Raw genomic sequence first — 14699 nt, 5'->3', positions numbered from 1 at the left:
TTAAATGTTTTTATTCAAAATAATAAAACCCAATATTTAACATTAGATCCAACTCAAAAACTGACTTTTATGGTATTTTAACTCAATCAATTTCAGATTCAGAATCAATCTCTTGATTCTCAACATGAGACTAAATATAAATATTTTACCTAACATGTCAGATTATAAACGCTCATAATGTAATTAGGTGGCTGGAAAGAATAAATCAATAAACGATTCTCATGTCTAATACAGTCATGCTTTTATGAATTACATCATTGTGTACCTTTATATATTTCTTATACTTACAACACCATGTCTGTAACTATGGATCTAAAACCAATAAATACATTATTACATTTTATAACAGACAGAAATAACAATATATTAGCAAATTCAATTTCCTCGTATGCTGAAAATTAGAAAAACAAAATCATAGGAGAACTGAGCTACTCTTGAATTGTCACTGGATATCCTACCCTGGCTTGGTTCAAATTCCAAATTGGTGTCCCAAAATTGAGTCAAAACTTGTCACACTGAAGACTTTTGATGAGTGTGGCATTATTAGAAACTTTAAGCATATGCATATAATACCAAGGCTACCAAAGAGGACATCACCAAAGCAAGCAGGGAAACCTCTTGCTTGGAACCAGCATTAGGTAACCATGGATAAGAATCGGGTGGCGGCATCACACAAACGTCGCCATTGAAATAGACTCTCCGAGGGAAGGCCCAACCCTTGTCAAAAGTGAAAGTTGATTTATCCTTTCTGAATAGTAGTTCTGATTGTACATTACCAAGAGGGCCAGCTTGCATGAGAAAATCATTGTAGAACTTAACTCCCCAAAGCATTGCTGTATCATCTGTTAAAAGTAACTTAGATCAATAATCATTTTGGCGCCTCTACAAAAATACATGTTATTTATGGTGAAAATAAGAATATGTTGCTCATACAGTTTATGACAAGGAAGTTTAGAATGTCATTAACAAGTATTTTGTATTGCAAAGGTAGGTAAAAATTTTAAAATATAAATTAAAAGAAAATTGTTTAAAATTACAAGGGATGTATACATAATTAATTCAGGTAATTTTTTTTGAAAAAAATATAAAATTATAAAGATATATATAACAATTCAAAAGAGTTTGCAAGTACATACAATAGAAATTTGGGAACAAAAAAATTGCAAATGAAGTGTTAGTCACCAGTGAAGCCAGACATCTTAAAGAAGAGATTACAATAGAAGGTAATCTCACTCTCAAGAAGTTGGACTCTTAATTTGTTACCTAGGGACAGTAATAAATAAATTTATTACTCGAAAAATTCGACAACCCCTTCATAATCTTGGAGTGGTTGTCACACACTATATTCAACTAAGTTAAATAACCATCAGCATTTTATATCTCTAACATTGCAAGTCCTTGAAAGGCCACACTTACTTATTGATCCGTAGGGAGTAATTGATTTGTAGTTGAAACTGAAAAGTTGGGTCAGATTGTCGAAATTTGGATGTTGAACAACCAAATTCCAATTAGAATAATTCATCCCGTAATTGAAATTAGTAACAGTGACCTTGACACGCCAGTACTCCTTGTAGTTAAGCTTAACATGCCAGTGAACTCGGATTGGGCACATATGACGAGTACATCGAACCAAAGGTGTAATACTACTCTTTCCAGGTCCAGGGTTGGAAACAACTGATTGCAAATGTGGTGACGAGTCCGGACTGTAATGACACAAAAAAAAGGACAAATGTAAGTATATAACATTTCTTTCTGTTTAGGAAAAAATCAGTGTCCTGAGTATTAAAAACCTACTCTACACATTCCCCTAATTGAGATGAGTTGCCCTGGCAGCCACATGCACATGTAGTGCAGGGTACAACAGTATCGTTATAGAAAGATGAAAGCGAGACGCAGCAACTGGGTGTTCTCTGAGCAAGAAATTGTGAATATGTGCATGTTACATTCCATGTCACTGCCATAAATCAGAGCAATGGGTCAAACTAAGTTGATGGATCTTGCTAGTAGGAACTAAAAACTCAGAACAACTGTTAACTTGGACCCTTTTCGGATAAACTTCTCCATAAGTACTTATAGGAAAAGGAAGCAAAAAGGCAACATTAATTGAGGTTTTCCCATAAGTTAAAATCAATTTATGCACCTCAACTTTAGGAGAAGATAGATAAGAGAGTTTTTATAAAAGTTAAGTGCGTAAGTTGATTTTAGCTTGTAAGAGAAATGCAATTCATTTTACTTTCTTATTTTCTTCTCTTAGAAGTACTTATGGAGTAGGATCATAGACCAGATTTAAAACATTACCAGAATACCAGATTTTAGCACTAACAAAAACTACAAGTAGATAATTATACTGACAAGTGTGGAAATGAACATAAAATTTCATTAACTTACTGAGTGCTTGTGTCACTCTCCTTTTGTCTGGTTGTATAAATAGAGTTGGTTTCACAATTGTTGCCGGCCCACATGTGTAACCGGGTCCTGGCGCTTTCAGTGTGAAGTCTTTTGGCAGTTTGACAGTTTTGTTAGTGGTACCAGCACTACCCACACTGACTTGAAATGCTGAAACCGCCTTGGATTGATCCTGTGCCCACGAGCTGAGTACACCGCCTTTGCAGCAGTTTGCAATTTGTTGGTTGTAAGGTGTTCCGGGAAGTAAATCGACAACTACAGGGTTCTTTTTACAGCAATGTGGGATGTTTCCTTTATATTTTGAACAATCCCCTTGTTCAGTGGTCTGCCCTCCCACCATGCTCCATATTACCTCCTTCTTCGCCCATGTCCATCCAAGCGACCACCCAGGCTCCGAGATATGGCGATATTGTTGAAAGTTGTTCATTGTAACAACAGCCTGCCCATTCAATTATTTCTTAGGCATCGAAATAACTAATGATTGAACAAAAATAAACTCAATTTATTTTAAATGGCTCTAGTCACTAATATAAATACACTCATCTATATACTTGAGTTTATTCAATAATTTTACAACTTACATATGAAGTACTAAATGCTAAGCACAGATTTGAATATTGTATAAAAAATGGCTCCAAGTGAAGTGTAATTTGAAATTCAAACCCTGTCATATTCCTGATTGGAATAAGAACAATACTAACAAGTAACTACACTTTCTTTACTATTGAATTGAATGAAATTCATGTGGCACTGTATCCCATTAAATAGAAAGTGGGACCCACACAATTTTAAGGGGTCTCAACTCACATGAATTTCTCTTTATAATAAAGAATGTGTCTGAGAACTTACTGCTTTCATTTCTCTAGGAACAAAATGATTTTGTATTTCAAACCTTTAAGCAAGTTATATTATCCAAGCAAGAATAGATATAGAACATATGAGATGCAACTGGTGTGAACATGCAGATCCATCACAAAAGTTGTGCCTAACTAGTAGAGAGAAAAAAGAGCCAAAAACATTTACGACCATCATGTTTAATTGTAAATCAGATGATTTGCTTCAGATATTAATAGGTGAAACTGTAAAAGAAAGTACTTACAACATAACCATCAGGGGTCCAACTTATGATATCCCATTTGATTGTGATATTTCCATATGGATCAAGTGGATCATAAGCTTCTGAAAGATAAACAGAAAAACTCAAAATTAAATTAAAATTAATATATGAAGGGGAGAGGGGTTTGGCAAAGTAATCAATGAACCCCTAAGGCTTCTTATAACATACTGGGCATTATTAAACAACAAAGTAAGTGGTGATACATATGAAAAGTACGATAGAAATTATGAGAGATACACAAATTTCTGGACTTGCTAAAGCAATGAACAAAGAAAGCAAACAAGCAAAAATTTCTACAAGTCAATAACTAGTTCACGAAATCGTACTACTTCACTGTTACATATTCAATCACCATGATAAAAAAACTCACTTGATACCATGCAAATTCAATGTCATATCAATTTTTACCCAGAATTTTATATATCAAGACAGATAATCAGAATATCAATTTCATTCCATGGTACCAAAAATTAGATAAGCAAGCAAGAAAAAACAAAGGAATCCAAACGCCCCACTAAAATCACTGGCATCATCAACAACACGAAAAGCCACCAACAACACGAAAAGATCAAAATTTTCAAAAGAACTAACAGTGGTTTTAGTTCATGAAAAATGCGCCATCTTGGGTTTAGCCACCACTTTTAAAACCATAAAACTTTAGTCCCAAAGCAACAAAAACGTACGATTTTAGGGACAAAAATTTGGCATTTCACAAATACAGAGACGAAAATTTATGGTTTTAAAAATCAGAAACTAAACCCATTTTTCAGAAACTAAAAACGCCATTAACCCATTTTCAAAATTTTAGAAAACAAAAACCCATCACCATGCATCACGCAACAAAGCGTGCCATCAATCTCAAACACTCGTTCCAATTCAACACGCCGTGATGTCCACGCCATGCAAAAAGGAAAAAAACACAAACCAAAAACAACGCGAACAATTCCGCGCCCAACAAAGTAAAAAAAAAAAACGACACCCCATCAAAGGAAAACATAGAACAAACAAAAATTCGAAAACTTTAACGAGAAAAAGGCACGCATGAATGCAGGAACCTGTGAAAGAGAAGAGAACGAAAAGCAGAATGCATGGAGGGGATTTGAGGAAGGATCGGATCGCGAAGGGGGAGCTGAAACGGAAAAACATTTTTCTTAGGAACAAAGGGAATGTTTGGGGTGTTCGGAATTGTTGATGTTGTTGTGTTTGTGTGTATGAGAGAGAAGAGAGTGAAAGTGAACAAAAAGAGAAAGAACAGAGAAGAGAGAGACAGAGTCTGTGTGTGGAAAAAAATTACGCGGCCGAAGCTGATGACTGTTTTATTGTGTCCAGTTGGCAAGTGTTGTGTGTATTGACATATCGTGGGCTTTGAAATCCCACTGTTTAAGAGCAAAGGAATGCAACTTCTAGAAATTTCAGCCCACTTTGCACTTTTTGTTTGTTTAAATAATTTTATGATTTATAGGTATATACTTGTATTTTATAAATACTTAACTTATTTATCATATTATTAATTATTAATACGAACTATTTACTAACTTTATATGTGATTAATTTATAATATATTAAAAAATCTGATCGATCATTTTTATCATTTTTAATATAAATGGAGAAATAGATAATTATGCTTAATTGCTTTTTTTAAATAAAAGAAAATTAACTGAAATTAGTGAGCGATTTTTGAAAATAATAGTTATTATAGGGATAAAATAATAATCATGAATATAGTTATAAAGATAAAATAAGTATAAAAATATGTATATTAAAACATTCAATGGTCTTTATATGTAGATAATAACATAAAAATATTTTATAGTAAGAGTGTATTATAAATAATTTAAAAATTACTGTAGAAAACTGAAAAATACTTTTGGAATTTCAAAACTTAAATCTTGGTAACCATGCCAAAAAATAGGGTGCTGAGCCTCCTATTCCAATTTCTAACCTTATATATAAACTATAAATTGTTGAAAACTTAGAATATTGTGAATATCTTTTTAATCCAATAGGATTACAATTTACATCAAGTGAATATATATATATATTAAAATTTTAAATAATAATAATAATTTATTTTCATTGTAAAATCTGTTATATTAAAAAAATATTATTTACATAAAACATATAATTTTCTTTATCTTCCAAAATCTTCCTTCTTAAGATACACGGAAGCAAACGCAGGCATTAGGCATACGGTGGAATGGGACGTGGACAGACAGCTAAGTTAATTACATTCAAAATAAATTGCGAAAAGTGCGTTTGAAAAAAATGGCTTTACAGACGCTGATTACTTGCGTCAAACTCTTGACTTGAGTCTTGTTCAAACAAGTTAGCAATTGGGACCAGACTCTATGAAGAGGTGGAAGCTCAGGGAGAGCTTATATATAATCCAAGTGCGCATCACTTTCGATCTAAACTTTTAACTTTAGTTGCACGTTTAGACATTACTTATTACATAAGGAATGAACACAAAAAAATTTATATTTTTTAGAAGAAAAAATATTATATGTTTATAATATAAAATAATCTTACATTCTCTTCTAATCATAAATCATAATGAATGGTAAATTTATTAATTTTATAAAATTATTTTAAAAATAATCATACAAATAATAATTTATAATTAAATTATAATATAAAATTATTTTACACTCCAAATAAATTTTAGATATTTTTTTCTCTTATAAGTTCGATAAAAATCTACTTTTTTTTATACCATCTTATTCATTAATATGGTACAGTAAATTTTATTAAATGTCCGTAAAAGAATTTTATACTGAAAGTACATATAAATCAATTTTTGTTGCTTTATTTAAATAAACTTTTGTATAAATACTTATATAAAAAGAAAATAAAATTAAATGAATCAGACTTTTTTATCAATTAAAATCAATTTATACATATAAATTTTAAAAATTTAAATAAAATATTTTCTATAAAAAATAAAATTAATTAATTAATTTTAACTTATAAAAATTTAAATTTATTTATTTTTTTTTTATTTTTTCCTATTATGAATACTTAAAAAATTATCTAAAGTAACTAACCTTGTATATAATATAACCAACCTTATACTTTACAGGATTAATTCGATCATCATCCTCAAGTGAAGGTCATTACCTCGCACACTCTCTTTCATGAGTCTCATGTTACGTCACGTACATGAGTACATGACCATGAGTAATCCACGTACTCCCACGTCTTAACTCACACCCATATGACCATATGCATTGACCTAATGTATATATTTGCATTTCATATATATCTCCCTATTTTTATTTTTCTACATATATTTCATCGCCCAATTTAATATGTATATATAAACAGTCTTTAAATTTAGTATGCGTTAAGAATATTTCAAATTAAGTGAGTCCTGAAACCTACTAAAATCTCTTTAAAGAATTTTTAATTGAGAACGAGTTATTATGTAGATAAAAAAATTCACCATAGAGTACTTAGTGTTAATGATGAAAGTTTTTCATAGAGTTGGCTGAACGGATGTTGTTGACGGAAGTCTAAAAAGATTTAGAAACTTAATTATATTCTGGTGAACGTTGCAGCCAATCGCAAACATTCATAATTCATGTGCTTTAAGCAAGTTTTCAAGATTGGACATATTCTTAGGTAAGAATTATGGTTATAAAAGAGAGAAAAAATAGCGAAGATCAATTCTCCAAGACCTAAATCAACGTCATTTTTTTTTTATGTCTAAATCAAGGTGAATTCTATAAGACCTAGACATAGCCTCATATCATTAAAGGTATTTCTTTTCCTTATCTGTGTATTATTTTAGTTCAAAAATCAAATCTTAGATTTTTCTGATTTTTTTTATCTAAACAAGTATTTTTTTTTTAAAAAAAAAGAAAAACTTAACTCGAGCATTTTGAAAATATTTGAATACAAATGTATGTATGCTTACGGTTTATAACACATACATTTTTTTTACCATGGTGATAATGAAGATCAACCTATTAACATAACTTCTCATACATACTACCTAAATTCCCACTAAGCAGAGAGTAGGGGATTGGTTAATACATTGTTTGTAAAATAAGATATTTTTAATTTGCTATTCATTTAATTCAATCATCAGGAAAAATCATTTTCTGACTTACTCATTCATTTAATCAAATTTAAAATGCTATTTTCAAAACAAAATAAAGCTGAAATGAGTTAAGCCCAAACCGTATAGTTCTACTGGAGGAAATTCCAAAATGTGCAATTCTATAGGGATGGCATGACCCTTGGCTGCCAAACAATCAGTCACAACATTAGTTAATTTCCAGAAACACATGGGCAATCTGCACTTGCCAATCCATATTCAACATGGTTTTAATACGGTTAATTAACAATAGCTGCATAGTGGTGCTCCCTCAACAGGGGCCCCTTGATGAGCTTATCAGCAATGGCTGAGTCTGGGATTTGTTACTACTGGGTGAAGAAAATTGAAAAATAGGAAAAATTATGTCAAAATTTTGATAGGATATAAGAATTAAAGTATCTATGTCTATTAAATCTTCAAGTACATTAAGTTTTTTTATGTTTAGTTTATTTATATTTTACTTGATATTTTTTATTTTATTTTTGAAAATTTTGTCTCATTTGTTATTGTTCTGTAACTTCATTTAATTTTTTGGTTAGATATAATTTTTAATTCAAGATGAGTAATTATAGTTAAGATATTAACCTTTAGCTTCTATGTGTCAAGTAATTTCACATTTTTTATAATAAAAGAATGATTTTTTTTTTAAAGAGAAGCAAGATTATTTTATTTTATTATGAATCAAAGACAAGATATAATTTGGAATACAATCATACTCATGAATACGAGCATTAAATTGAGAAGTTCTTGTAAGGGAATGAGCTACTTAGTTTGCTTATCTCCTAGCATAACTCAACATTGAATTTGAAATAACTATCATCCTTGTTCTACATTTAATAAGTATCATGTGATATTCAGAAGAACCATATTGATTTATTTGCAAATTACCAACCAATGTCTTATAGTCAATCTCAAAAATAACCTTTGAGATGTTTAACTCTTGTGTCTATTTTATAGCATTGAGCAAGGCTCATGCTTCCGCTTTCTTTGCTTCTGGTCTTCCTGAATCTTGCATTGTTTTTGCTTTAAAAAATGTTCCTTCCTCATTGCATACAAATAGACCAATACCAGACTTGTTCTCATTGGTGAAGAGTGTCGCATCTACATTGAGCTTTAGGTACTCCTTTTGCGGTTTTGTCCATCACGAGTGTGCATCAAATGTTTGAATTGCTCTCGGTGGTTGAGAGGTCTTTCAATTGTGGCTCCATTTGAGGAGGAATTGCACAGCGAGAGAGATTGAGATGTTTGGAGTAGTGTCTACCTCATTCCATAGCTTTTGTTCCATCTTCTCCAAATACACCACAAAACCATAACAATTATTGATTGGAGATTGGAATTGTTGGTTTCCAAGAGCTTGAAGATTAGCTTGCTTGTGAAATCAACTTGGTAGAATTCTGGCTCAATTAAACTCCAAAGCCAGTAGCTTCCCATGTGTTTTGGGCATTTCCACAACCGAAGAAAATGTGAAATCATTCTCGAAATTGTCATAATAGTAACAAGTAGAATGGCACATGACTCCCTTAGTTTGGAGCCTAACATGAATAGGAAGACAGTTTCTAAGAACACACCATAAGAAATACTTTACCTTGGGTGGAACTTGTAATTTCCAGACGAGGTTTGAATTTCCAACTACCTTTAAGTGGTCATTTTGGACTATTATTTCCAAGAGATGGTGGTAAGCTGATTTGACGTTGTACTCATTATTTGCATTTAATCTCCATATGATTTTATCATGGACTTCATTGTTCATCAAGGGCAGGGCAAAAACATTTATTTGGTCATTGTCATTGAAAATTTGTTGTAGCACATCTTGACACCAACATCGTTGTTGGTGGTTGGTGAGAGAACTGACTTTGAGATCCTTAAGGCTGAGGGGGGTAGATGAAGTGATATATGGGCTTGTTGATGCTCGCATCCAAGGTTGGGTCCAAACATTTATGGAGCTACCATCACCAATTCTTCATCAAATATGATCCTTGACCAATACCTATGAAGAATATATTCAAACAATCCAAACTTGTCTCTATATCAAATTCATAACTTTACCAAAATTTGTACCCAAAAAATCTTTAACGAAATCATGATTCTGTTGTGTTGGAAAATTGTCTCTATATTCAAACAATCCAAACTTGTCTCTATATCAAGTATTTTACTTTTTTACTTGATATTTTAACAAAATTGTGATTCCGTTGTGTTGGAAAATTGCCTCAAAATGGAATCAAGATTTTGTTATGTTGTAATTTATGCAACATAATGGAATCAAGATTTCATTGATTCCATTGTGTTGAAAATTTTGCAGCAATTTTTTTAAAGACCAATTTTTTCTTAATTTTGTATGTCAATTGATTGGAATACTATTACATTTGATGACGTTACAATGTCAACTGAATGGGAAAATATGGATGATGGAAGCCAAGGTTTCTTTTACCAACCCGACCAAGCATATGAAGTAGAGGCTAATGATAATGATGAAAATCTGGGTGGTGATGACATTGATATGCATTCACATCCTAACTATCCTGACTTTTTCCAGTTATTTCATGACTAATGATGCATATTTCATGACTTTTATATGTTTGTGTTTTGTGAAGCCTTTGTTTTGCTACTGAATAATTTTTTTTTATTCTTTTAGGATTTTCAAGAGTGCGGTGATTTATTAAATTGGACTCGACGTGTGGTAAAGGATCATGGGTTTGTGATTGTGATTCAAAAGTAAGAAGTAAGAAAAGCATATGTTGTATTGGGTTGCGAAAATGGGAGAAAAAAGTACAAACAATACTAAGACAAGTTAGTGTGCAAGACCACTGGAAGCAAAAAATGTGTGTACACTTTTAAATTAAATGGGAGGTTTGTAAGAACCATAGAGTGGAAGCTTATTGTACTTTTTGGTTTTCATAACCATAAATTGATGAAAACATTGCTTAGTTGTGTATATGATGTTAGTTTAAGCAGTGAAAAAAAACTATGGTTAACCAATTGACCAAAAACATGGTGAAGCCTGATCAAATTTTGTTGATAATCAAAGATCAAAATCAGAAAAATATCAACACCATCAAAATCATATACAATGAACATAAGAAATATATCATTGCGACCAAAGGGTTCCAAGAACAGAAATACAATGTGATGAATAGTTTACTAGTTCAAACAACTAGACAATGAAGATGTTGTAAGAGATATATTATGACACATCCAGATTCTATCAAACTCGTGAATTCATTTCCAACACTGTTGATTTGTGATACAATTTACAAGAGAAACAAATATCGTATTCTGCTATTGAAAATTGTTGGTATCACTTCAACAAACATGACTTTCTCTGTTACCTTTGCTAATTTAAGTTCTAATAGAACAAATGATTTTGAATGGCCTTTAAGTGAGGTGAAATGATTGTTTGTAAAAGATAATGTGTTGTGTTCCCTTGACAGTCTGCACTACTGCGAAATTTATCAGCAAGTGTACTGAGTCACAAGTAATATAAAACGGTAAGAACCGGGTATCGAATCACAGAGAGTTTGTTTCATTCAAAAAAGCGTTCATTCAATAAGTAGACATTTGTATAAAACCAGGAAATAGAAATAAGCAAAGATATTTTCTATAACCCTAAAGTTAACTACAAAATTAACTACCTAAATGTGAGAGATAAACAGATGATTAAAATGTTGGGTCCTTCTACTGAGTAACTTGATGTAATTAGGTATTTTTCTCTATTTAAGGTTGTTTCTGTGTTCTATGCTGAGGGCAACTACCCCAAACCACGATTCCTCGCATGAATGAGCTAATTCTATTTAAACCTCGTTCTCGGATCCCTCGTCGAACTTAGCCTAAATGAATTGCATTAAGATTACATCATATTGGAAACTAAATCCCTGCACTCTGTGTCCAGACATACAGTTCTCTAGTCTGCCCTATCAAGTTCTAAGGATTTAAAACACTTTCCAATGCTAAAAATCCTAACTTTACACACACATGGGTGATCAGTCCACAAGCATGTAAGAATTAAATGCAGATAGAAGCAATGAACACATAAAAACAATTTTAAATAGATAGTAAAGAATTTTACATCAAGGCTCAGCAGAAATTCCCAACAAGAGTTTTAGCCTTCCATGACAAGTTATCACCTTTAAGCTACAATAGGGGGTTTTGGAAGCAAAATTCAGATTACACAATGGTGGGGATGTCTCCTCCACCTCTAGGAACCTAGAAATCACTCTAAAACCTAGAATCCTCTTGAAAGCTGAGGTTTTTGGTGCTTCCTTGCCCTGTTTTCCTCTTCTGCGTCTCTTATGTATATCTCTATTGCTTTCTTCCTAAAAGCTCTCTTCTTTTTTCGCCAACTTTAGCTTTTAAGGGCTTTTTGTCCTTGAAGGCTCGCTTAGCGCCATTTTTGCGCTAAGCGAGAGTTAGTGAATTTTGGCTTAGCGAGCCAGGCACATTGAGCACTAGAAGAGATAGATGACTCGCTGGGCGAGCTGATGGCACGCTGAGTGCGTGCATGCTTTGCATATTCTCTTCCAGATTCTCCCAACTTGCTAAGCGAGCTGAGTGTCCCGCTTAGCGGATGTTACTCGCTAAGCGCATATGCCTTGCTTAGCAAGACACCAATTGCTTCAACCTTTTTATTCTTCATCTTTTCACCTGAAACTGAAGTTGAACCACATTAATTCAGAATAAAGGGAGTATCTACTAAGCAAAAATTAAACTAAACATAAAAATATGTACAAACCTACAAAAAGAACCATAAATTGGGGAAAAGACATAAATTTCATAAAACTTTTCAATACAAAAGTTAGTCGTAAATGACGACTAACATGTTGCCTCAAGTTATTATCACTGGTAGGGATCTTGCTTTAATGAATGCATTGGAGATTATGTTTCCTTTTTCAACCAACTCGTTATATTTATTCCACATTACAAAGAATGTCACGGCAAAATGAAAAGGCACGTGGGTAAGGCTGAAGAGTGGAAAAATGTCATGAATGCTAGGGAACTATTGTTGCAATCTTTAAATGAAGAATCATATAATGAATGCTTGAAAAGGTTTGCTAACTTGTGCGCATGTTTTATAGTATTTGTTGGTTATGTCCATAATACATGGTTGACTCCTTTTAAGGAGAAGTTTGTACAAGCATGGGCCAATCGGGTTATACATCTTGGAAACACAACAACAAATAGGTACACAAATTCGATGAATTGTTTAATTAGTTTGACATTATTGGTTATTTTTAACATTTAAGTCTTTTTTGGCATTACAATTTGTTGCATAATAGGGTTGAAGGAACACATGCGAGATTGAAGATGTTGCTTCGTGATAGCATGAGAGATTTGTGTAATTGTTGGAATGCAATGAATAACATGCTTATATTGCAACATACGATGATTAAGGATTCATTTGAAAAAAATATAAATGGGGTTGAGCAAAGGTTTAATACCCCAATATATAGGAACATTTGAGACTTTGTATCAAGAGAAGCATGAGACACAATTTTCTATGTGTTGAAACGGTTTGACAACGTAGGTACTAACAATTCTATTTGTGGTTGAACACTTATAGTTACTGACGGTCTACCCTATGCATGTGAGCTTGCTAGATTAATCAGTATCTATGGATCCATTCCCTCGAAGTCCATTCATGTACATTGAAGATGTTATCCATTCATAATTCAGATGACATATGTGACTCTTAGGGGGACTTAACCAAGAGTCATGAGGGATGTTATAATGCAACAACTATGCAAAACTATTAAATTTGTTTTACTACTTAAGTTTGTCTCTATCAAACAATGAAACAAAATTATGATTCCACTATACAATATGCAACAAAAGCATATTTCCGTTTTAGAAAAAAAATGGTACAACATAATAACTATGTAACATAATCATACTTCTATTGCACTATAGGGGCGGAAAAAAATGTACAACTACAACAGAATCATATTTCCATTGTTCATTTTTTCGCACCCCCACTTGCACAACAGAATCATGATTCCATTGTGCAATGTTTTTGGAATTAAAACTTACACAACAAAAGTACAATTCCATTGTGTAATGTACAACTTCTATTGCACAATATTTTTTGCACCCAAGTGTAGCGAAAGTATGTTGCTGCTATACAAAGTGGGGAAGGGTATTTTTGGAAACTAAAAATGTTGGTGGGGGTGACTAGCAAAACTGTTGGGGACTAACAACAACTCACTTAAAAATAATTGATTTAGTTTTTTTTATAAGAATTTGCTATATTCACTCCCATTTTTTTCTAAGTACACACTCCCTTTTCCCTTTTTAAAAGTCAATTACTTAAATGACCTTTTTCTTCCAAACCTTATTGTTACCCTCACATCGTTGCACACTCCCCACACAAGAATACACTCCTCTCACGGCTACAAGACACCCTCCTCCCTTTCATTAAACTTCTTCCCCCTTTTCACTCCCTTTGTTACATTTGATTCAATCTCTTGTTGTGGTCTTCCTTTCATCTTCGCTTGCATGATCTTCTGCTCTAATATTAGGGTTTTTTTCATCCTCTGGGCTCTCCAACACGATGAGAATAATTTAGAAAAGGACAGAAACTCTTGTAATCACAGTTGACTGTGGCTCCTAAAAGAAAGACTTAATGTCACTTTTGATCCATTATGTTTTAGTGTTTTGTTTTCTTTGGTATATTATGTTTTAAAAGTTTTATTTTAGTATTTTATGTTTTCAAAAGTTTTATTTGCTCCTTTCTTTCTTTTTTTGTGAATGTACCAAAACATTAAAACATAAAAGACCAAAAGTAATATTTATCCAAAAATTTACATAAACATAGATCTATATATAAGGTTATGTTAAAAGAAGAAAAAAACATATATTTCTTATGTATATTAGGGGGAAGGGACACTCCATACCTTCCTAAAATGTCATTTTTGTTCCTTTATTTTCTCAAATTTGTGATTTTAATTCCCTTAGAGTATGGTTGGATAAGAAAATTTAAAATTCTAAGAATTTCAAATGCTTCAATTGAGATTCTTTCATTTTTTAAAATTCTATTTTTGGATAAAGAAATTAAATTTCTTCATTTTCAAAATTTTGTGTTTGGAC

At 32.2% G+C, this 14699-nt stretch overlaps 1 protein-coding gene across 1 annotated transcript; it reads right to left on the bottom strand.

Moving 5' to 3' along the window:
- Positions 1–205: 205 nt before the first annotated feature.
- LOC100815926 (protein COBRA) lies at positions 206–4840 on the bottom strand. The gene is made up of 6 exons (XM_006603862.4): positions 4579–4840; positions 3506–3585; positions 2389–2845; positions 1795–1954; positions 1417–1703; positions 206–842 (listed from the first exon to the last, which is right to left on the bottom strand). Exons 1-6 carry the CDS (start codon positions 4667–4669, stop codon positions 553–555), a joined length of 1365 nt encoding a protein of 454 aa, XP_006603925.1. The 5' UTR covers positions 4670–4840; the 3' UTR covers positions 206–552.
- Between the last annotated feature and the right edge of the window lie 9859 nt (positions 4841–14699).

Source organism: Glycine max, chromosome 19, assembly GCF_000004515.6.
Source record: "Glycine max cultivar Williams 82 chromosome 19, Glycine_max_v4.0, whole genome shotgun sequence".
NCBI lineage: Eukaryota > Viridiplantae > Streptophyta > Magnoliopsida > Fabales > Fabaceae > Glycine > Glycine max.
Note: the sequence above shows the minus strand (reverse complement) of the source record. Positions and strands in the feature narration are given on the sequence as shown.

Excerpts from the sequence above, each read along its gene's own strand:
- LOC100815926 (XM_006603862.4), bottom strand. The coding sequence starts at position 4,669 with ATGTTTTTCCGTTTCAGCTCCCCCTTCGCGATCCGATCCTTCCTCAAA. Across the intron at positions 3,586-4,578 it reads CGTTCTCTTCTCTTTCACAG|AAGCTTATGATCCACTTGAT; the intron begins GTTCCTGCATTC and ends TTTATCTTTCAG. Across the intron at positions 1,955-2,388 it reads GAGAGTGACACAAGCACTCA|TGACATGGAATGTAACATGC; the intron begins GTAAGTTAATGA and ends GATTTATGGCAG.